General features: G+C 37.5%; 1 protein-coding gene across 2 annotated transcripts in view; it reads right to left on the reverse strand.

Annotated features, from left to right (window-relative positions):
• The window catches only part of ITGB3BP (integrin subunit beta 3 binding protein), a 36,272-nt gene that overhangs the window by 2,495 nt on the left and 8,571 nt on the right, over positions 1-25,206 (reverse strand). For both annotated transcript variants that reach the window (XM_052800957.1, XM_052800956.1), the window contains exons 3-8: positions 23,909-24,047; positions 16,645-16,717; positions 13,134-13,212; positions 11,935-12,028; positions 9,879-9,929; positions 1,847-1,900 (exon numbers count right to left, since the gene is read on the reverse strand). In XM_052800957.1, the coding sequence (XP_052656917.1) occupies positions 1,848-1,900; positions 9,879-9,929; positions 11,935-12,028; positions 13,134-13,212; positions 16,645-16,717; positions 23,909-24,047 (489 nt within the window). In that variant the 3' untranslated portion in view covers position 1,847. The remainder of the gene's footprint in view (positions 1-1,846; positions 1,901-9,878; positions 9,930-11,934; positions 12,029-13,133; positions 13,213-16,644; positions 16,718-23,908; positions 24,048-25,206) is intronic.

A 25,206-nucleotide genomic window follows, 5' to 3' on the forward strand; every position in this document is an offset into this window, starting at 1 on the left:
GAGCAACAGGCAGTCTCCCTTGAACTGCAGTAACATTTTAAGATCTTTGAAGGAAATGCTGTAGGTTTTATCTGTAGAAAAAGTTGAGATATAATTGCTAAAAGACCATTTAGCTATCCACAACTATATTTTTTTTAAACAATAAGAAAGCAAAGGGCTTTACAGTGTTGGTCACACTTGGGAAGGGACAGAGAGAACCAGAAAAAGTAAATGTATCATCTTTGTTTGGACATAAGGTGCAAAACCACTATTCACTGACTAAATACTATCCATGGACATAAACTAATAGTAGAGACATGACTGTGCTCTGAGCTAACTTCACATTGAAGCCTTGTAGTTGTCAGCATGAGTTTACTTCAAGTTAATAAGCCAGTGTAAGACTTAAACTGGTTATTGTACCATAGAACAGGCACTCTGCATTCTGTAGGACTCAGAAATTATGCTCAGTGGAGAAAAAGAGCTGCTAAACAGGATGCCAGCTCTGCTCTCCATCCCTCAATTACTCTGCCTTTGGTGTCATAGCTGATTTGGAAGGAATGAGGAGTAGAAAGAGTCTCTGGCATAAGCTGCTAGTAAGTATCAGGGTAACATTAGCTTCTGCACAAGCAGGGGTTTAAAGCTTTTTTTTGCTACTTGGGATTAGAAAATAAAATTGAACCTTCACTGAGAAGCAAAATGCATGTGTCTGAGCTCACCCCTGCACTAACTCAGTTATACACCTTGTAAAACCAGCAGATCTACTTTTCCATGTTCCTCAATTACAAGAATTAGAATACTTTAACTTTCCAAAGGAGAGACGTTCTCACATTATGCAGGGAATTGATATAATCTGCAGATATTGTCATCTTTAGAGACTTCTTTGTCTCACGAGACTTTATGAAACATATGAGCAACTAGTTTTCTCATGCACAGGTAATATACAAGGATAGACAAGGTCCATCACTAACTGGGCTTTTCCTTACAACACTGCAACAAAGACCGGTAGCCAAAGGAGGAAGGATTTAACAAAACATAAAACACGTCTTGAGGTGTCCGTTAGTATATCGGTTTATGCTTTCTGCTCTGGGAGTGCTAAGAAAGTTGATGTGGTGGATTGATCAGCAGCAAGCCCAGCCTGTCTGAGGTGCATGTGCAGAGATGGAACAGGGGGGCGAGCTGCTGCTGGGGAAGGGGGTGGTTGGAAGCGGGCGGCTGCTGCTGCTGCTTCAACCGGACCATCTGCCCTGCAGCCCACTGTCCTCTCTTGGAAAAGAGCACTGCTTGGAGGCCCTCGGCTGGCTGAGTTGTTCTGGCTGCCAGGAGCGAGCGGAGGAGTCTACCTGTGCGTTGACACCACGGCGAAGGAGGGCGCACGCAGCCCCTCTGCAGGGAAGCAAAGCCCGAGCGCAGGCAGTGAAGTACCCCTGCCACCAACAGCACAGCAGGGCTGCAGTAGGCAGCCTCCCTGTGAATTCCAGGGCATCGGTCATAGCATTTAAGAAGGTATAACCTGAAGTACACAGATTTTCTTGCTTTCACTACATGTATTACAGCTGAATTACCATTCTTGAAAAACCATCCAGTTAAGTTAGAAACTGACCGTGCTGATGAGGAGAAATGCTATCGGGTGTTTTAGAGTGGGACAGTTTCTACAGATTCAACATGTCATTTTGCTTAAACCACTAACCAGAAATACCACACACGGAGTAACAACTGTTTTCTCATCAAGCCATTACAGTCTTGACTGCAGGCATCCACACTGGATCACTCTGCAAATGTTTTAAAATGAAGTACCTCAGTCCTTACAATTCTACTACCTGGACGTGGCAGCTGGGGAAGGCCCAGAGCAGACACAGGGGCTGCTTACCTCAGTCAAAGAGCGACTTTAGGAACACGGAGCTACTGGCAGGCTGAACGTACTCTGTGGAGAAGGAAGATTAGTTTTGATAAACAGAACAACAGTATTATTACAGAATTTTTGAAAATCCCTGCACAAATATGAGTTAAGTTACTGCAGTGATTAACAGAACCCCTTTTACTTCATAGAGTTACTGTGTCTTAACAGTAATTTAGGAGACTGTCTTAATTACTGGTGAGTGTGTGCACATACGCTACATCATTACCAATGATGACAAAGCAGAGCAGAATATGTTACGAGTATTAGAAGCTGGTCCTTCATTTTTTGCTATTAGTAATAAAAGAATAAATAAAAATCCATAAAGACCATATCAGCAGATTCAGCAGAATCCAATCAAGGATTGCACGAGAGGAACAACCATCCCCTGAGTCCTCTGAGGGGATGGCAAAAAGAGAAGCAACCACACCTGAGCCAGGGCAGGGCGAGGGTGAAGGGCTGAGCAGATGGCTGGAAGAAGTAGAGGAAAAGTGTGCAGGGGTAGAAAGGAACTCGGGGAATGAGAACATACGGGGAAAGGGTCTGGAAGCAGGTGCATCTGAGTGCCAAGGTTGCCAAATGGCTTTCTGCAGCAGATGATCAGCTCTGGTCTCGGTACCCTTAGTGTCTGCTGATGGTTCTTACTGCATTTTGATTCCACCACCACAAAGGGGTGAAGAGAGAATTCAGAATTATTCGCTTTGTATTAAACATACTGAGAACAACAAACAGATATGTACAGCGGCGTATAGCTAAAAAGACTCTTACTGCGAGGAAAGGGGCTGCATATAAACCTAGACGGAGAGAGGCATCAAAGCCACCAAAGACACGGGTGGTGGTGGGGAAGATTCTCCTCGGTTCTCCTCATTTGGCATGCTGTCATTCCTTAGGTGTCACACGCTTCCTGTACGTGATGTGACGCAGAAAACCCGCCTGTGGATCTGACATGAGGTACCAGGGACGTTACCTGGAGATGACCCAAACCACGCCAGAAATTCTGCCTTAAGCTAGGTCTCGTAAGGTTACTCCATAAAAAAGGCATCCAATTCAACTTTGCCTCAGGTACAACTTTTTCAGCCTTATACCTAATTAACACCATTTGTTTACACAAATTATCATCAAAAAAATACCACTAACTATTGCTTAAAATAGGAAACTGTCCAGTCTTGTATGACAAGTAACAGAAAAAGACAGAGATTTAACTACAAGTTGGTTTCTTTGTACGAAATGCAACTTTCTGATTCAGTCTTTATGAACTCTTTAATCACTGATTGCGGCATTCTGACTATGCAGTACTTAAAGAACCCATACATGCCAAAGCAACCATGCCAAGATCTGTATTTCACTCTTGAGAAGCTGTCTTAAAAATGTAAGCTGCCCAGATTCATATAAAACATCATTAACTCAGCTTTCTTTCCAAATATATACCATGACAGCATATTTTGACAAAACAGCCCTATTTATAGTGATATTTATACAGATGGCATTAAGATTTAGATATTCAAATAATCAATATGATTTGCTACTCATATGGTCCACAACCTTACAATGCTTGTTGTAGCACTTTAAGCTTTTTTTTTTTTTTTGGTTTGTAAGCTAATGAAGTTCATGAGTTGCTCTTAAAAAAAACCAACAAAGCGCTAACAACCCTTCTTTCTCTCGATATTTTTATATGCAGAACCCTTAAGTAAGTTAAACTACATAAAAGCAAAGAGAACATTAGCAAAACCTCTGTATGAAAATCTGTTGCGACCAGAGCAGCTAGGAAAGGAAGGGATCTGTGGAGGTGACCAGAAAGACATCTGGGCTGCAGCCAACTGCAGCACAAGCACTAGCTGGTGCAGGACCAGGCTGCCCTTGCTCTCTTCTCATCAGCTCAACGTTTTAGGGTTGCGTAGGGTAAGGCAGCAGCTGGAGAGTCACCAGAAACCTCACCCCTGCGCAGGTGGGTTGGTAGAAGCCTTGCTGCCCTTGGCCTTGGTGTCTCCTGTCCCCGGCCCACAAAAGCATTAAAAGGGCGGAATCTTCCCAAGTTTCTTTTCCCCTCCTACTTTCACTGCCATTCTTTCCCAAGTTTGACTGCTCTAAAACATTTACAGATCTAAAAAGCAGAGAGAAAAAAAATGTTCACCTGTCAGGTGATATAAAACCAATCTTCTACTAAATGTGCCAGAATAATTTTTCTCCACCTCAACCACAGTTAAAACCTTCAGTCTATTCATTACTGTCTTTTTATAGTATTTTTATTTAATAAAACCTATTAAGACTACCATACAAATCTCTTTACTTATGCTTTTATCTTTTAACTGATCAATTTTTATATTGCTGACATCCCTTCTTCACCATTTGCTCATTTAAAAATTCATAGTATATGAGCTATGTCTCTGGAGAAAACGTCTATAAAATTTGTTACAGCTGGCAAATGTGTATGAGTCAGTGATAGCACATGACTAAATGCTTCACAGAAAATAAAATTTGTTTCTGTAGTAAGCAGAACTGTTTAAATGTTATTTATTTTTATGTTTCAAAGAAAATATATTGTGAAGTGCTGCATTGATTTAATACGCAACAATGTCTGTGTACACGCTGTACAAGGAAAATTTATGAAACCTTTGCACAACTCCTTTAATTGAATTTTCCAAATCTCTCACCACACACAAATAATCAATATCTTCTGCAGAGAAAACCAGTCAGAATTATTACAGTCTTTCTTTTCAATTTTGTTGTCATCAGCACATACAGAGCACCTGGATATTTGTAATGTCTGGATAGCAAGTTATTTACACCTCTTAAACATATAATTGCTACTAAGTGAGTCCAAACTAATGTTTCTTTTCTTTTTTATTTAAAATAATTATATTCATGGGAGAAAGCAGCATTTATTCTCATGTAGGAGTTGCTACATGTAGCTGTTGAAAGAACTGCAATTCTTTTTAATTTTTCATTAAGCTTAATACTCCAAAGTCTAGATCCACTGGAATTAAAAATTAATAGCTATTGCATCTGTAAAAAGGTACATAGGAAAATAGAGTGTAAACACAAGTGTGAAATTCATGAATAAATGTGGCTGACACCTAAATATAAAATGCAGGTTGATAGTTCTATACGTATATATGTCTGAGGCCTATAGTCATATGTCTCATGTGCATTTCTGTATCTGCCACAAAAGTTAATAGCTTAATATTTCATCTACATAGCAGAGAATGTTAAATCATTGGAGAGGTTTGTAATTTGCCCCCTTCCTTCCATCCAAAAAGCTTATCATGCCGGTGACCTCAGACCCAGACACTTCTCAAATCTCAGGTTGTATTTTAAAATATGCACTCTTAAGGTGCAGGTACAATCCAACAGACCCAGAACCTGCTGGGAAAGAGCGCAGCATTTGGGGGTCAAACAGAAACCTGTCCCCCAGTTCCTTTACCTTTCAGTAGCATTCTTTCAGTAGACAAGATTACTCACTTGTCCTAGGAAAATCACTAGCATTGCAGTTTTTGGGTACCAGGCTAAGCAGTTTTTGTTACCTCTTCTAGACTGTAAAGGACTTCACATGGTTACAGACTAAAAATAGACCTGCTTGCACAGAATGAGAGAAGACGTACAGTCAAATTTAGCCTGAGCAACAACAGCAGCTTTTAATCCACACAATACAAATTAGAATACAACACACTCCTCCTCTAGGTGCACTTTGGGGCAATCTCACAATGAGTTTTGATTGTAAATGCAGGAGGGCAGAACAATTTCTCTAGGTCTCTGCATAGGGACATTCAAAATAACTTGGGAGTAAACAAAACCAGTGAGTCGCAGTAAGTCCGTGTGTGCACACACACGCTCGCACGTTCAGCACTGAAGTAGTCTTGACACAGTTTTGCTTAATGCAGTCCCATTTACATGTGTTCACACTGAGGCATAACTTAAAAACATAACTGAGATTCACTTCTCCCCGTGTCTAACAGTAGAAAAGCCTTATGAGCAGAAGTACAGACAGATCTTCCACACGGAAGAACAGATGGTCCCTCCAGCGTCACATAAACAAGTCACACCTTCTTGAAATTGTCTCACGAATGACATAGAACGTAACACTCGCAGGGCACACTCATTTCCATCGGCTGGTTTCAGCTCCAAGGAATCATCTACTAGTTGGGAATGTGGGCAGTGCCGCTGCCCGATCTCTCTCTTTAATCTCTGCCATTCACCTGCACCTTAAGGGCCTAAGTCGTTCCAGTCACGGCGACTGCTCTTCTAGAGGAAATCCTGCAAAGTGCTGCCAGACTGCAGCCCCTTCGTGCCACCTCTGGCCACGAGAAGATTCTTGGCCCAAGGGTTCTCTGTCCTGTGGTAAAGGCAGGTATGTACTCCATACTGCAGCTGCATTACAGATCTAGTCTGTGTAAGCGTCAGCTCTGGCCTACGCAGCCTTGGGCATACAGGCTTTAGAGCGTATTTTCAGCCCTTCAGAAAACAGTAATTCTCGATTCAACTTCTGTCGTGGTTTCACAGCCTTTCTGAATAGGCCAAGAGGGCAACTCATATCCTGGTTGGACACAGGACTTAAGTGAAAGAGTACCGATGACCATCGCCTCTCTTCCAAACGCTATGTAGGGACATTAACTCAGAGCAGACATTTCTGATGTGTGGCAAAACACCAAACCCGGCTGTTAGTGTTAAGAACTGAAGCAAGCATATTTGCAAACACAAGCTCTAAGCCTCCATCTAATAATAATCTATTTGAAAAGAAGTCCTTCAGCATCATCTTTGTTGCTTTCAGAGATGATGTACACCACAAAAAGGCTGCTGGAGAGATCTTGTAAAACTTTTGCTGGAAAGCAGCCTAGGATTTAACTGAAAGGACCTTGGTAGAACTAAGGAACTGCTGTTTGTGTCAGCATTAGCAGCTTTTTCCAAACAGATTAAAAACACGGAAGAACTGAACCTCAGAAAAGCCTCTATCACAAATGCCTAAAAGTAGGGCTTGCTCAAACCATAGCCTAGGTCCAACCCCTGCATCTACCTCATCACTTCCCTGATCAGTGAGTATTTGTTGTAAGCAAAGACAATCATGATATTTGTTCCATTTGCTCTCAAGGAATGGAAACTCTGGAAAGAAACTCAGTTTCTGAATAAATTTACTTGTGAATTCATTCAGTTCACTTAATAAAATTCTGCTTAGCCAGTTCATAAGACTTGCTTTGCCTAGAAAAGGTATAATGACATTTCTTCCCTACAAGTGAATACAAAGTTAGGCTGAGAAAAAAAATAAATGTTTTTTTAGGTTAGGTTTTTTACAGTCAGAAAAATCCACAGATATGTTCCTGAAAATATACATCTGAAGTCTAATGTATTCCCCTTTTCCCCAGAAGATCCCAAAGGAGGAGGAAGGGTAGGTGGGACACAGACACCCAAATATGTCTAAAGGTCAACAAATCTATTCTACTTTATTTGAGAATGATGTAGAAATATATTGTAAACTTGATTTCCCTTCACTCAACAGCAGCAGTCCAGACCCAAGCTATTTAGTTGCCTGTACACAAACACCCAATATAAAGTCCAAACTCAAACTGACATGAGTTGGGATAAACTGCAGAATATTGTATTCTTCCCATTTTATCTGTTTTGAGAAGGAACTCTGCTTATTAAGGAGGCATCTATATTTTGCAGTGTTTCTGAAATGGGATTTTATGTTTCGCCATATATACACCGTCTTCAAAAAATTGAATTGGTGAGTGGGAACTCAGTATTACTTGGTCCCTAATCTCTCCAGCTTTGCTTTCATTAGTAATTTAAAGTGGCGTTAAATGAAAATCCACCTAGTTAACCCTGATCTAGTCTTGTGGAAAGCCACCACTACTGTTGCAAAGAGTGCAAACTTCAGTCACTTGTATTAAAAACAATATGAAAGTTAGGAATGTTTAGAACTAAACTTAATAGGGGTGATCATATTTGTCCATGGGCTTGGCAGGATGAACAACAACACAGAAAAGAAAGTATTTTTTTATTTCATTACAAGATATAGTCTGAAAATAGTTTTCCTTAACACTGCAAGTATTTGATCTTCTGTAACACTCTCTTGTTTCTTACTTGGACAGCAGACGGAGTCACGGACATGATTTATGTCAGTGTTTTTCTTTTTGGGAAGCAAAGTATTAGTATAATTTGTAATAGCCAGCTTAAGTAGCTTTCCTGTTTAGAATGTTATCTTCACGAACTCTGAACCTATTAAATTTTCCTTTAAAATATGCATATCACAACCTACACATTTATTCTCGACACACACAAAGCATGTTTTGGACTGCAACATACCGACTAGATTTCATCTCTTGGCAGTTGCATTACTGTTTGCTTACATTCTATTCAAAAACATTTTGTTTACTGTAAATGCTAGTCATGGACAAACAATGATGCCATTTTTTATGCTGGTCACACAAAATGATATACTAAGTTCTACATAATGCTGCCCATTGAGCAAGGAATGTTTTGTATTAAGTTGTTTTAAGTAGAGGTTGTTTATGTAAAGTAAATAAATTTCATGCCTCACCATGTGATGATAATGTGACATTCCGTCTGTATCAAGCCACAGAACAGTCATAAGTTTTAAGTCCTGAGCATAACTAATTAAAAATAATTATGAAAAACCACATCCAAAACTAAAAGGCAAAGTAAAACATCTCCAAATGGTTTTCTTTTATCACATACTTCTTTGCCTCTCCTACTACTGTGTTTTCAAGACTGCAACATTCAATTTCTTCTTTATTAAAGCAAAACTGATGTTGAAACGTCATCAAAATTGGTCAACTTAAACTCATAATTCTATTTTCCATCCTACTTTCACAAAATATCTCAATTCTCATCTAGCAAGACTGGATATGTGCTTAGCATTATGGGCTAGTTTCTAGAGCAAAGATGGAACTATAAATGTATATCCTGGTGACCATTAAAAAGCAGTACACAAGGGAAGCAATGACTGTTTAAATCTGCAATGGCCCGTGGCATTCACTGTTATCAGTGCCAGATAGGGGCTGTGATCATTTGAACAGAAGGACATAGGGAGCTGTAAATCAGAAACAGCAGATTGCACAAATGAGCCAAATTTCTTAAAAAGTGATGTCACTCCTTTTCATTTTGTGATAATCTGCTGGAGCTGAGGAAACTGAAGTTTGATCAATTTTCTTTCCTTTAAGAGAATTCCCCACAGCAGAAAGAATTTAGGCCTGCGGAAGAGCAGATACAACCAAAATCAAAGGGGCTACTTGTGATATGAAGCAGTTTTGCTGGTTGGGACAGCTGGCCGACAGAGCAATAGAGATGCCGTCACCAATTTTGAGTCTGGTTTTGCTCTATTTTAAGACAGAATGTGTGAACATAACAGAAATATCAGAATATCAGTGGTGAATATTTGTTGATTTTACTGGGTGTGAGAGAAAAAAAAAAAAAAAAAAATCTTTTGTGTATCCTCCTGCCACCTTCCCAGCTAGACAAGGCACTAAAGTGGCTATGTGGGCCACACTATATTAAATGCCACCGACTTCAAATATTTTCACAGCACTAGTTATGAAGAAACCTAATAGTTAGGATTTCACAGTCCCCTGGAGTGTGCTAAGGTGAAAAAGGTTTTGCTGCAAAGACTGTATGCTACTTGGCTTATACACTGAAAATGCAGGGGGGAGGGAAGAGAATGAGGAAGAACAAGGATAACTGGTATACAAAAAAGGTATGTAAAGTCTCTAGGACCTGACTGCACTTATTTCTAGACCATGTCTCAAAGTGCAAGATCATGAATGATTTCTTCTCCTTGCACAGTTTCACGGAGAAATACCCAATACAATGAAAATAGTAGAAAAGATGAAATTTACATTTGAGTAGTGCAAAAGTTTTCAGAAGAAACAAATTTGATTATCATCATTTTCACATACCAACGGTTACTCATTTCAAGTGAAAAGAACTAAGAAGGAATCAACTAAAACAAATCATCAAAACAGCTGTTACACAGGAGTGATAAAAAGTTTCTTACCTTGGGCAGGAAGTTTTCTTTTCAACAGCTGCACTTCTTCTGCTTGACTCACTAGTGAAAAAATAAATCTGAAATCAATAAATGTTGTCCCAGAGATTTCAAAGAAAATAAAACCCATGCCACCTTTTTCACTTTCAAAGCATTTGGATTTTTCTTCAAGTGATGACAAAAAACCACTTACCTATGTAACTTTGCTCAAAAATTTAACAAAAAATTTTCAAAATTAACATAATTTTGAGAAGTTGTGCTTACAAACCTCATACCACATTTTGCTCCCATTTTTGTCTTCTAGTGCTGACATGGTGCTTTGTTCCTAATTCAGAGATGGGGGGCAAAAGATGATTCCCATTTTGAAGGCAACAAGAAGCTAACAGAAAGAGTGGACGTAACAGAAAGCGTCAACCATAGGTCTGACATCTCATTTGGGCAGTCTTACTGCCCTATCCACAGTGTAGGGTAGTAATGTAAACACAGACTATTTTCAGGAACCTTCATTTTGTATAAGAAAGCATCTGGTTATATGCATTACAGTGGAAACTAGTACAGTGTATACACATGCAAAATGAAAGCTGAATGAGCACTGGAATACAAGTCAGGAAAGAAATGGTAATTTAAACAACAGTAGTTGCTGGAATTGCATGGTGCATAAATTCCACTGCTGGGGTGCATGCACCTAATGCATTAGAAGAGTCTCAGCGCTCTTTGGTAAGAAAAATTCTCTAGCACCTATGGCTTTACTGTCCACCTGTTTCCAACTGCAAACAAAGTAGCAGTCCCAGACACCCTAGGTTTTGTTTTCTTACAGCTAGTTCCAGTGTTTTTACACTCTGCCGAAAAGAGAGCAACCAGACAGGTTGTAGAATAATGTATATTGGCAAAACATCACATTTGCTCCAGGTTAAGAAACTGTTTTATCATCTTTGCATGCTTGTCCAGAGACTGGACACAGGGACTATGTGTATGGATATATTATTCATATTCCCTGGTCAGCTGGAAACCAGATTAGCAGAAGTTGGTATGGAAAGTCTACAAGAGCAATGTGATATGTGCAAACCTTGAGGAGAAGTAGTGGTAGGCAAATGCAGTCTTAGACACACATCAGTACCACAAACATGTCATGTGGGTACAGATAAAAGGTGTTGCTTTTGTGAAAACGAGTGAATGAACTGTTCTGAGGCATAAAGATTGGGGCCCTTTGGGTGCCTAGAGCTACCTTTCACCACTTTTAACTCTTAAAGAAATGACCTGGTAAGGGAAATCTTTATTTCTTCTCCCTGAAAGCCAATATTTTTTTTGTTGGGTTTTTTTTTCTGCAATTATCCATAGCGCAAGTTTTTTGCATTTGGATGTTTCCCCATCACATACTCCCCTTCTAGTTACAGAGGCAGTTGGGAAGAGAAGTATGAATGCGCATTTTGCTGCTGAGGATTCACACGTCCCAAGAACCTCTGACTTGGAGTAAGGATAAAGAGTTTCCTAAAAGTAGACACACATAAATGAAAATCTTTGGCTTTCTGGGTTCCTTTGGAAAAGTATTACAGATGTGCCATCTGTAAAGTGCCCTTATCCCAACACAATAAGCATCTGGTATGTCCATCATTTAAAGACACATGAATAGCAATTTTAAAAGCCTGGAAACCTATATTCAGCCTAATCCTCCTAACAGGCAAACAAACAAAACAACTTCCTTGCAAAAAGAGAAGAAAGGCAATGCAATCAAAGTGCAAACATTTAGCCTAATCACTAGCTAACTACCCACTAAGTATCTAACTATTTACATAAGAAAAGGTGTTGCTCTTGCAAGTTTTTCCTCCCCATCTGTGACTGTGAGTTAGAAGAGTGGGCCGTTGGGGTTGCCTTTCTTTTCTGTCCCTGGTTGGATGCACAAGGACATTTAAGGTGCATTTGTCCTGACCAAAAGAACTCATGTGTCAGAGTCCTGGGGTATAACACTCCATTATAACAGAATGAGGTATGACTCTAGGAAACCTTTGGATTGATAATTGTTAAATTGTTATAAAGGAGATAGATAAATATTATTGAAAATCCTCCTTACTTAGCAGTTCGGTCTTCTGCACTTCAGCACTCAAGACGCAAGACGCGTCTGAGACACCAATAATATTTTCAAGCTCTCTACTGCCCTCTAAAGCCTGGAAAAAAAGCATAATTAAAGACATTGTTAAATCTCATTCCCAAACTATCTACTTAGACGTCTACAACTTATTAAAAACATCTGAAAGAAAGAACTTTTGGAATTTTTTCATAAGGTCTAAACGATGCATGAGCCTCCACCTCACAGAAAGTCAAAGGGACTATAAAGTTTAAGGGTGTAAGAACATACGCTACTTTTGAAAATGGCATTCAGGTGCCTTTTAAAGTGTTACTTAAAAATCTCCTGTTATTTACGCTTCATTCGTAAATCTTCAGCTGTTTAAACAGATTAACACTTGATCCCCAGAAAAGCAATCTTGGCACATGTACAAGCTTGCTGTAATATGTTAGTAAAATGGAAATCTACAAGCATTTAAGATTCTATTGAACAGACTCCTCAGCATTTCATGGTAGACCTAAAATCATACGCTATCAATCTCAGGAGAAATAGAAAGGATTTTTCAATAGGGTTTTCTAAATAAATATTTAAATTAAAATATTTTAAAGTAGTATCAGTCTTTTTTGTAAATAAAGCATTGTTAGACCACATATGCAAGTAAAATAATTTGAGTACACTGAATTATTTCTCAGATATTGATATACAGCAACAAACCTTGTGCTAAATTTATTCAGGAAACAAAATGTGAATAAAACAGAAAAGTGATTTGCATTTTAGCATGTATTAAACAGACTATTAAATGATGATACATTAGTGGTAAATTAAATAGTACAATCACTTCAACACAAAGGGATATTTAATCTTCAAGGACATAAAAATCTATGCCGTAATAATTCATACTTCAAGTTATAAATAATAGTTGATAACTACTTCATATGCTTTTATTCATGTACAAAATCAGGAGTGATACAAATTAAAAATGGTGTACTTGGAAAAGCAACTGCTCCAGTTAAAAAAAAAAAAAGTCTACTAAATTCTGGGGTTTATTTGCATTTTCTGGATTTCCAAGTCAAACCTGCCTGGTTTCAAGTATTTTATTTGCTTCCTTATCTCTTAAAACTCAAACATTGCACGTAAGTTTTATATAAGATTTGAAATAAAAATGAAAAAGTAGATTAAAAAAAATAAATCAGTGTAAACCAGACCTGTAGGCTTCTCAGATTTGCTCTTATTTTCAGAATTCTAACCAATGAACTTTTCACTTTGGACTGCAATTCCATGAACCTGCATAAAAAGTTAAAATAGAACAATTTCCATTAGCCACATCACCACTTGCTGAAAATCAGTGTTTACAATGTTTCCCAGAGTTTCTTCACATTGTAATCAGGATGGATCTAGATAAGCTGTGAACAGATGGGCTGTGCAACCTGATTGTGTCATATAACACCAAATATAACTTGCCTTTGGTTAGGATTTATACGCAAACTGCCAAAAATACTTATATCCTAATTTTAAGGATAGGAACTCAAGTTCAGCAATATTAGAGGATTTTCTTATGACCGTGGAGGAAGACAATGGTAAAAACAGGAATTTAATTCATTTGTTCCTGAAGAACAGTAATTTAATCAAGAGGACGAGCTTCCCAAACCCACGGACTGTTAAGACTATATGACACTGCTTGTAGCCATAGGGAACATGAGAAGTTAAAACTGAGCCCAACAGGGACAACATTGCATGATGTTATTTGTTCAGCTTTATCTCCCCTTTTAAGCCACAAACATATTTTACTACTGGTGTAAAGTTGGTCAGCTTTCAGAGTTTAATGAGTTTTGCAATAAAAATTAAAATAATATACAATCAGATTAGACCTAAATGGCAGACTTTAATGCATGATTAAGGATTTGCACTGAATACGTATTGAAAAAATTCCTGCAATGAATGTTTAGGCTATTTTCATTTTGAACTGTTTAAACATGCAAATCAAATGGAGACAACAGAGAAATAATCTATTTACTGCTTCCTCCCACCAAAGGGAGTATCACCCTTACAAGAAACCTCAACTTTAGAAACAGAACAACGGTATGAGAAAAACTTATCACTGTTGTATTTCAACATGGGAACAGAAGGCTATGCAGGAAAAATGCTAATGCCAGTGTATTGTACAATATATTTTCCACCTGTAAAAATAAAGCGTGTGAAAGTTCACATAAATATTACCGTGTAGGTGTTAGTTTATAAATGTGTTTTACTGGCATGTCGCTAACTGCTAGTCTTCTGCAAATCTTGCAATTTTTAAAAAACATACTGAATTATTGAATGCATACATTTACATGTCAATGAAGACTATGATTACTCAAATTGTTCTGCAATTCAGGGTTACTGCCACTAAGAAACAAGTCTATATTTGTTGACCAAGGGATTTACTGAACCACAAAAAATCCCAATTAATCAGTTTACAGCTTTCCACTGGTATAACTGTAAGATTTTCTTTTTAACTATCTAACATGCCATCCAAATAATTCTACTATCTGTCAAGCTCCATCACTTAGAAGATACTTACTGTCCTACAACAAAGAAATTTCAAGCTAATGGTGGGAGAAAGCATCCATTACAAGAAAAGAACCCAACAAACACATTGAGAGCAATAATCAAAAGGAAGAGCTACAACTTCAAACATAAGAAACATAATATTTAGTTGAATAAATGTCACAAATATTATTTGTTAGTAAAAAAGAAATGTATGCATAAAATATCTAGCCCCAAGGGAATTTTCATCTGGGACACCAGGTACAACTGTGATACAAATATTTAATACATACAACAGAATACAGAAGAGGGATAACAGAATCAACATATACTTAAGCATATGATGAAAGAAACCCACTACAGTACAAAACCCCAACTCTTTAATGTCCGTTAACTAGCCTGCACAAATACTGCACACTAGCATGGTGATACTTCTTCCAGTAACACAAGCTGCAGCACAGCAGCTGCGCTCTGCCTTCAATATCAACAGGACTTACAGCATGACCTGTTGTCAGAAGCAGGAACACAAGGAAAGTACAAAGAAGCTGACCAACAAAGGACTATGGGAGCAATGGAGGTTTGCATTACACTGAGAGGTGAGCTCTTAGTGACAAAACTGGGGTAACAGGAAACACACCTCAGATTTTGGAAAGAAAGTGTGCCTGACCTACAGACGAGAGAATTTATATAACAATTTGAATTGGACGCACAGGCACCGGGCCTGAATGAAATACAGGACAGTCACATTACACAGAATGATATAAAAATATATGATGCCGTAGAGGAGAGAAGAAGAGATGTGGTATAGCCATGTTGATGCTGAGCTGTGAATTAGACTTTCTCGAATAGATGTCAAAGATATATGTCAAGATTCCACCACAGGACAAGTTGAAGCATCAAATAAAAAAGCAGGACAACACAACAGTATATTAAGATTTCAAGAACAAAAATGTGGACAGTGTTGAAGAAGAATGAGAATAAAGAATTTTTTTTTTAAATTTTGCTAGTAAGAGATCACAAGTCTCTGGTGAATGCAATTTCATTTGAGTAAAAAGGATGGAAATGGATGGAGGACTATGTAGGATTAGTAGCAAGAAATATGAACATGCTCATTGAGGAAGGAAACATTCAGATTTTTAGCTAGATGAAAACTTAAACTCTTAAGTAGTTTTACAGAGCATATACAACTTTCATATTAAAAAAACCTCGTAACTTCCAGGATTTCCTAATTGGGTAACTTCCCATAAAGATGAAAGGCTTCCCTGATACAATCCAACATACAGAGATTCACAGCTTTCCACTTTTTCACCAGATTCTATCATAGATGAAACAAATATTTCCTTTCTCTCACTCTTAGGGATGGATGTGTTTGTTTTGGCTGAAATGCATAACACATTTAGCCTGACACCTCACTGTTGGCACAGAAAATTTCAGTTCACTTTTCAGCTGAGATTTGGCAATGTTACAGACAATTAAATATGTTTTTCATAACAGAAAAGATTAAGCCATACTAACAACATGAGACACTAGCAGCCTTACTTCTAACACATTTCATCACTTCTCCTTCCTCACATCTATCAAGTTTAGGAAAGCAGTTTATCAGATACTTCACCTGAAACATTAATTTAAGTGCTTTACTAACTGTGGCCTGCCCTAAGTCCATTAATGCCAGGAAGCTTATAGCTTAAAATAAGATTGTGGCAGAAAAGACAAGAATTTTAAAAGATTTTGCAAAGCACACATGAAGTTTCACCATGACCATCTGTGACTAGTTTTTAATCAAGAAGTGTCCTGCATTACTGGCCCTGTATCTTTGGCAGTTAATGCTTCAAAAAATAAGGTAAAGAATGTACACTTTCAGAAGAGGCTGGAAATGAAAAACATGCCTTCCTTTCAGTAGTTTATGATACCTCATTGTGTAGTACTATGAGCATGACTCCAGTAATTGGCAGTCTCATATTCCCAACACTACCAGTGAAAGACAGAACTGGCTGGACAGTTGTATTGCAAACCCTGCATTAATCTGTACCTATAACTGTAAGCCTGCCATTCAGTGCCTTTGAATATCCAGTCCTGTGGAATTATAAGTATTAAAAAATGATCACTATTAATTTAATTCTGTATGAAATATTAATCTTGCATAAGTAAAAAATCACAGCACTACACCCACAATGCGCTTAATACACTTACGCATCCTCCTCTGTTTGAGGCTGCCCTCTTCTGGATAATCTGCTTTCTGAATCGTTCTGCTCAGCTCCATCTCCTAGGAGGTTCACAAGAAAGAAAAGAAACAATAAAGATGAAAATAAGATACCGAGTATTTGAAGCACATTAAAAAGGTGTTAGTATGAACCTTGGCTGTTGAATGGTCTTTTAGGAAGAGAAAAAAACCCCCAAAACTTACAGAGCAGGACAGATTCCCTTGTAATGAAACACACTAAGTTCGCTATAAATTACTCTTTTGTAATTTGACGTCTCATCAATTCACATTACATTTGTATTTGTGGAAACCTTGGGATTATAGTGTTAATAACTGGAAGTTAGTGTAACTCTGACACCTAGCTACTGTGTTCTACTCAGAAGCTTCTTATCTTATTAACTGCTTAAATACAGCATATTAGCCCAGAGCATCATCATGAAAATACTGTAATGACTGAGCAATGAAACCTCCATTTTCCTTTAATAAAAAGTGCCTGGGCCCCAACTCTATCTTGTAAACAACTACAAAGAGATACTGCAAATTACTTCCAAAGGCTCTGACATGCTATATTGACAATATAATATTCTAGCTCGTCATATGATGGGGCATGATAAATCATATGCCAGTTGCCATTACTCTGCATGGTGAGTCATATTTCTACATTTCAGTGCACTGATATTTTGAGCAGTTGCATGTTTCTGTTGGGAAACAGGAACAGGCTATTACCACAAAACTCCATTCCTATGGATTTTTTAATAAAACCTAGGCTCACATGTGGTGTTGGTAAACTGGTGAACTGCCTTTCTGTCACTGTAGGTTGGGCATTCAGAAATTACCAGATTCCAAGATAAGCATCTAACACAGACTGCCCCCCCGCAAAGCACCTGGACAGGGGAATGTTTTCAGTGATGCTGATCAGATTAAGAAAGTTAGTGCTGCACTGAAATAACATCTTTGGCTCACTGGCTGCAATCTACTTGAGACTGTTCAACAGACACTTACAAAGGCCTCATTATGTATATCGTTATGTATAATAATACACCTCTGACCACAAAAGACTTTCTGTATTTACATCTATTTACACAACTTATCACAACCTATACAATTCAGACAGAAATCGCATTAGAACCAATGTAGATTAAAGTCTTACCCTGTGTATCAGTTACTATTGTTTTTAGTCAGTACATTAGCTTGTCAATTCTGCTTGCCCTCCAATTAGCATATCAAGATGGTGATGTACTAGCAGAAAAAAGTACTACATCCCTCCTAACTAATATTTAAAAAATAGTATATACTGTCACATTTGATAGGATCCCACAGTACAATAGTCTTTGGTGAATCTACTGAAACTAGCGAGGCCATAACTATTCATGGTATTGTGCTCCACGCAATCTATGTGGTCACCTTTCAATACTTTAGATGTTATATCTGTCTAGGTTCCAGCAATAAAGAGGTCACATCTGAATAGCAGAAATGCTTTTCTGTTTAATTGTGGCTGAAGTTGAAGACATCATATAACATGGAGGTTTTCATAACTTCCACCTTAACAATCTCCCCCCTCAACAGTATCAGTTACATACTCAATCCCTCACTTTCTACAGCAGTGTAAAAGCTCCTTTTTTTGGACACGGTTCTATTTTCCTGTGCAATGGATTTCTTTTGGATCTGATACTCATTAAAGACAAAATGGTGGAGGTGTATGCATACATATGAAGCGGGAGAGGTATAATCATGCATTCATTGTTTTTTTTCTGGTAAGTTTTCCCCTTAAACAATGAGATCATTAGTGCATTCGACAATTACTGACTTAGAATTGCATACCAGTAATTCAGCTTTAGAGTTCACTGTACTTGTTGCCATTCAGACTATACTCATCTATCCAACACCCAAGAAAGATCTTTTTTTTCTGGTGCCAAAGAAGTTCACAAGGTGTTTTAAATTTGTTCTTATCTACTGTCCCTTAAACCGATACATATACATTCTTACAAATGCTTCGTATCTAACAGCTGTTTTTGTAAGGTGAAATTCACCTTCAAGTGAAAGATTTGGAGGAAATTACCAACAGGTCTTTACTGTGGCCTTAACAAATGCATTGATCCTAGAACAGACCCTCTGGAATGAGGTGCTTTTCATGTTTCACTGTAATATGTCTCCTTTCTGACATCAGACTAAAAATGAGAGGCCACAATAAGCATTAGACTCTTTGATTTCTTCTTGCTAGATCTAAATTATTACATACAAGTATGAGCACTCAAGGATAAATTATAAATTAACTTTTAATTTTAATATTTTGTAAAGCATTTAGAAATACCTCAGAATGACAAGGTGCTATAAAAGTTTAAGCTCTTCCACCACAGTAGCTAAAGGTTAAGAACCCAAAAGATTTCATTTTAAATCTAAGTACGCATAGAACTTGCACTTAAATCAGTCATCAGTCATCAAACAGATACTACTTTTAGACCAGTACTACGGAATGGTGGAACCCTGGACTGATTTGAATAAAAATAAAATGATTTAAAATAAATCTTAAAATATGTTAGCCAACAATGATGAGAATCTAGTGAAGATTTAGTATTCTGTTATTTTAGAAAATTATGTCATAAATGGGTTGTGAGATTTTGGGTAGTTAGGCAATATATGAATTATCAGGTAGCCCAACAGGACATATAGGACAACATCGTAAAGACATGCTATCTTATAATTGGATTGGTTCATGTTTTCCCCTAAAGTTAATCTTACTTTTGAACAATCTTAGCATTCCATAGGTATTTAGTCTTTTTTGAGGCACTCCTCCATACTGTTATTCAAAAGAAAGTCATGTTCCCAAGACAAATAAGTTCCATCTGTCTCCTCAGTGAGATAGATGCATGCTACTTTGTGTACTTTGCACAATGCAAAATAAGTTTTCATAGCAAATGGCATTAATTTTGTAATAATTTTCATTCTGTTGTTTTCCTACATATTGGTCACAGAAAAATAGAACACAGATTATACTCTAACACCTGACTTACAGGTGATATGCGTAATCTATTAAAACACTACAGCAGTTAAAATAAAAGTGTCTTTTCAGAAGCAGAAAAGAAATTGTGGGTTTAAAAGGACAACTTGAAACCTGTGATATAAGAGGAAGTTTTATATACCACCATCTTGTAGCTATACGAACACAGGGAAAAAAAAAAGATGGCTAGTACTACATTACTGAATAATTACCCATCTAAATGTCAGCTATGATCATGTGATCAGTCTTTTTATAGGCAAAAAGAATGTTCCCCTATGTCCATACTTAATATCAGTATGGAAATACAGTACATGTTCACCTTTCCCATTGACATCCTAATATACAGGCATTTTAATACAAGACATTTTGCCCCCTTTTTTCTTTCACCTAAGAGATAAGACATATAATGTAAATGCAGAGATGCTGAGAAAATTTTAAAACTTGAAGTAGATTTAAATGTTTGTGTATTACCGTGTGTTGTGTCACCAAAAAGGCATCAACTAAAACTAAAGAAAAGAGGTCATTAAAGCAGGTAATTACAAACTTGTAGGGATATTCAAGAGAACATATCTAAAGAGCCTTAGCATTTTCAATTTTGTATCTGACTGCTATCATTATATACAATTTTAAAAGCTTTTTGCAAAGGTAAATGTTAAAGTGCAGGTGGATATCCAGCCAGGCTGAGGTATAGTTTCATATTCTGCAGACAGCCACAAAATTAAAATCTGCATTTATACATAAAAAAGTATAAGTTTTTATTCAGAACTGCTTTTGTGATGTGGCAACACTAACAGAAAGCTTACTCCTCCCAGTGCCTCAGACTGTAGTCAACGGGGACATACATTGTTCTAACCTGATTCTTCCCTCAGGATACAGGCAGCCTTAATTCAGCAATCATCAGCGGCTAGGTATAACATGCAGTTACCTTGCTTGAATCTGAATACTTATTGCTCCATTCTGGATGAGAATGTAGGACGCCACATCATGATAAAACAATTAATTGAAGTATGGTATGAGCTGACCTTTCCAGATGACAGATGCCAGTACAGTTATACCAATTGATTGCACTAACAACAGCCATATCTCTGATCTGGCAGAGAGAACACCTATTGGCAACTATTCTTACTGCAAGGTTTCTTTGTACAGGATGAAGAGATTCCTATTTAGAATGAGGAGAAAAAAAAAAAAAAAAAAAAGACGACACATAGGCTCTCCTTTTCATCCAGGAAGTACCATCAAATCCTGAGACTGGTGTAGGAGTTAATACATGCAAACACAAAATTTCCTTCTTACTGATGAAAGCAGAGACTGCCATAGAAATCTGACCTGGGAATACCTTGAAAATACCTTTCTCTCTGAAGAAAAATAGAGTAGATAAAATTACGTGTCAAAGACATTAAGTTCCCTAACAAACTAAGTCAGAATGCTGCTCACTGGAAGACTTACTTTTCACAATGAGAAGAAAGTTGGAAAACAGTGGGGTTAGATTGCTGTCTAACTTGGTTTAAACTCCAAGGAAAAAATTCAACACATAACCAGGGATATCTGTGGGAATACTTAAGACAATGCTTTAAGCAACTTCATCGAAGAGGAATACAATCCCAAAGGGAAAATGTTTAGAGTCTTTTAAGAATGCAGGGGTCAATACCTTAAAGGGCTGATTAAATGCCACTAAAGATTTCTGGATGTGAAGTAAGTGGGAGCGTGGAGATACCCATCGTGCCAAATAATCATCTTTTTAGGAATCAAGAAGCAGCCATTCGTTTTGAGAGGAGGAATTGTTCACAAGACAGGGTAGGCACTGTGGCAAAGATCCTTACTTTCTGACAGACACAGGCTTACTCCCTCCATCCCAAACCAGGAAGTACTTAAACCAGGCCTTCCATTGCAAATCTCAACATAGTTCTCAAAAGGCCACAAAATTAAACATGCATCAACTGCATATATCTTATATTTTGTGAAGGCAAGGGTGTTCTAAAATACAGGTCCTCTCAATATACCAGGTTTGCACAACTAGTTGAGACATGCTATCACTCACTGAAAGAATGGGGAGAAATTAGTATAATTCTTCCTCCAAAGGCTTATTGGAATGTCAGTGGTTGAAATAGTAATTTTAGTATTAGTTCCAGAGGCAAATGCCCAATTTGAAACCATAGCACTGGCAGAGAACAGCAGCTATTCTGGGGAGAACTGGAATCAGCAGAGAACTTGGTAGGAAAGTTGTGAATATTCTGACTGGCAGCGAGTGCTCATGAAAACTCGACTGTGTTAAAACTGTTTGACAAACAGGTAACGAGGACACAAAGCCAGGTCATAATGAAGACTGGCAGCATGATAAAGAATTAGGATATAGCTGCTTCTGTTTAGTTTCCTAGCAAGACTACTAATTAGGAAAAAAAAAAAAACACCAAACCAAAATCTCCACACACAGGCCTGTAACTATGTGCAGCTATACTGCCACTAAAACACCCGATACTTCCATGCTTCCTCAAGTACTCTGCTATTTTTAATGAGGAAAAGGGATGTAATGGTCACAGATTGTAGTATTTTCAGCTTGAAGGCTTCCAGTAATTTTCATTTTTTGGTCAGCCAGCTTTGACAGAATCCCAAAATTTCCTGAATTCCTGAAAAAAAAAAAAAAAAAAAATCCCTTTTTTCCTGGAGGAAAAATCCACTTTTGCAGATCCATCATGAGAGCATATGGTACAATAGCTAGTGCAAAAATCTGCAGACATCTAGATAAATTTCAAACAGTGGTTATTCTATCCTGCTCAGAATATTTCTACTCATCATAATTCATGAATGTTAGTGAGGCCTCAATTACTGCACATAAATTCCAAAATATATGGGGCATAAAAAGCTCTTTAACCCAACAAAAAGGCATAACAAGAACTGATGGCTGAAAATTAAAGCCAGACAAATTCAAAATCAGACAGGAGAATTTTTTTTTTAATAGCAAAGGTAATTGAACAAGGAACTTCCTAACAAGAGAAGTGATGGACTTTTATTATTATTATTATTTTTATAAATAATTTGAAGTCTTCAAATCAAGACTTAACCATCTTTCTAGGAGTTGTACTGCAAGGAAATAAAAGCTCTTTGGCTCTACATGGGAAAGATGACAAGAAAGTCTCCTTGTATTTTTTTAATATAAAAAGGTCACACCAGGTAACCTAATAGTTCCTTAACGCTTAAAAAGACCACAATCTATATAGCCATAAAAGCAGGTTAGTCTACTGAAAATATACATCTTGAGCAGTCATAGTTTGCATCAAAAACTGTGACTGTAACTAAGTGGATGGATATCCTAAAGTGAACCGGAAATAATATAATTATAAAAAGGCATATTTTCTGAGAGCTAATGACATTCAGTGTTATGTTAGATTAATTAAAAATTGCCTTGAAGTGCCTTACTATGGAAAACAACAGTAAAAAATTACATAAAAGGATGCAAAGCAGAAGAGTTAAACTACCCTAACTTCCCTTTTAGCTCTGATTTGATAAAATCTACCTAACTTTCAATATTCATAGAGAAAGACTCAGAGCTGGGAAGTGCTATACGTATGTATGCATGCACACATGCAAGCATTTACCACCAGAAACCTGGAAGTACATGAACCAGGACTTGCATTGCAAATCTCAATGTAGTTCTCAAAAGGCCACAAAATTAAACATGGTTCAACTACACACATCTTTTCTTTCCAGCTCTCCTGACCATGAGAGAGTCCAGACCTCAACTGTGTATTATAAACAATGAATTGCACTGCCTTGCAAGAGTAAACCAGGCCTTCCTTGCAATAATCCGAAGTAGCACACAGCAACCTCAGAACATCTCCCTGTATAATCCAAAGAACAAAGTCACTGTCAGTAGCACATACCAGTTCTGCCAATGAAAGCTGGAACTTAGAAAGAAAGCAAAGGACATTGTTAGCATGAACATGCCTAAGCAGTGGAATTAATGGAATGATTGACAAAAATGCCAGTGCAGGGGTTTTTTTGCTGACCCAAAGCCAAACATTTTTAATATTGATCATCAGAAAGCAAAACTTGTTTCAAAACCAAGTTGTTTCATAAATACCCCCAAGATTTATACTGGAAAGATTCAAGCTTTAAAAATCACCATCAGCTTTTCCAAAAGAGATTAAAATTCTGTAAGAGGAAAAAGAAATCAAACATACTACATGAGACATAAGTTACTAAATCAAGCCAATAACCAGAAAAATGTTGCAGTAAGAAAGACAGAATGTTCAACTAACCATTTGATGGGCGATTTCTGAGATTTTGTGCATTATGAGTCATGGGAGATGAAGATGGACTCATTTGGCGTGTTCCTGTTGTCGGCGAGTAAGAGTTTAGATTTTGCTTTTTGGTCGTCAAAGGTGTTGCATCAGATAGCTAAAATGTAGCAAAAGACAAAGAATCTAGGTGAATGTTGGCTAAAGATAAAGAAATACCTACGTCCATCTAAACCTACAACAGTTGTAAACTTCCTTCTGCATACTAAATACATTCTGGCCTCTACCTTTCCTATCAGTAGAGTCACATACTGCACCCCAAACCAAACAAAGCCTCTCTGAATATTTACTATCTGGTAATAGATTTTTCTAAGCAATTCCTAACTTTATGTCCTCCCACTTATGGAAAGCCCATGTTATGTGTTGCGGTAGGTTGACCATCACTGGCTGCCAGGTGCCCACCAAGCTGCTCTATCACTCCCCCTCCTCATTAACATTAGTCCTACTCAAAAAAATAAAAAGCCCTTCAAACACTAGCCTCCCAGTTTTCACAAACAAAAAGTACGTGGATTCCAGAGATTTAGGTATTCTGGCGTGAACACCTGGGGTTTTGTTTGTTTGTTTTTTTAAAAGCAGTCAAAACCTGTTATTATTTTTCCTACGATATTGGGAATTTAAGACATATGAATGATAAGCAATTATTTTTAGATTTTAATTCTACCAAAAGAGTTATTTCTAATGATTTTCTAAACAAGTGTTAATTAAAAAAAACCCAAGTGAGTCTCTTAAATCCAGAATTTTGTCTCTGGCTTAGGATTTCAATATGTCTAATTACATAAAAGGAGTTATTTAACGATGTTAAAGGAATTGTGCAGAGAAGTTTTCAGAACTAGTCTGCAGTTCTGAAACATTAACTGGGATTATCTGGGACACAGCTCACTCTCTAGATTGGATGCTGAATTGCAACTCTGAGAAACTGGGATTTCACTGCACTATTAGTATACAGAAGAAAAAAACCAAACCAAAACCACACTTTGTTTGCACATAAAGGGCTTCAGCTCTAGTAACAACTTGATTCCAACTAAGAAGTCTAGCAGCTTTAAATAATACCATCAATGACTCTGTCAAAAAGGAGACGTACACAGAATAGAACACATGTAGCACTTAAAGACGACTCCGCTGCCATCAGCAGCATCTTAATGTCATCTTATACTCTTAGAAACCACTGATCAAGTGGCTACAGGATTTTCCAGGTAGCTGAATTTGAAGTATTAACCAATATGCATGCTTACCAGACCTACAGTACTTCACTACTGTGT

Source organism: Harpia harpyja, chromosome 11 (assembly GCF_026419915.1).
Source record: "Harpia harpyja isolate bHarHar1 chromosome 11, bHarHar1 primary haplotype, whole genome shotgun sequence".
Classification (NCBI taxonomy): Eukaryota; Metazoa; Chordata; class Aves; order Accipitriformes; family Accipitridae; genus Harpia; species Harpia harpyja.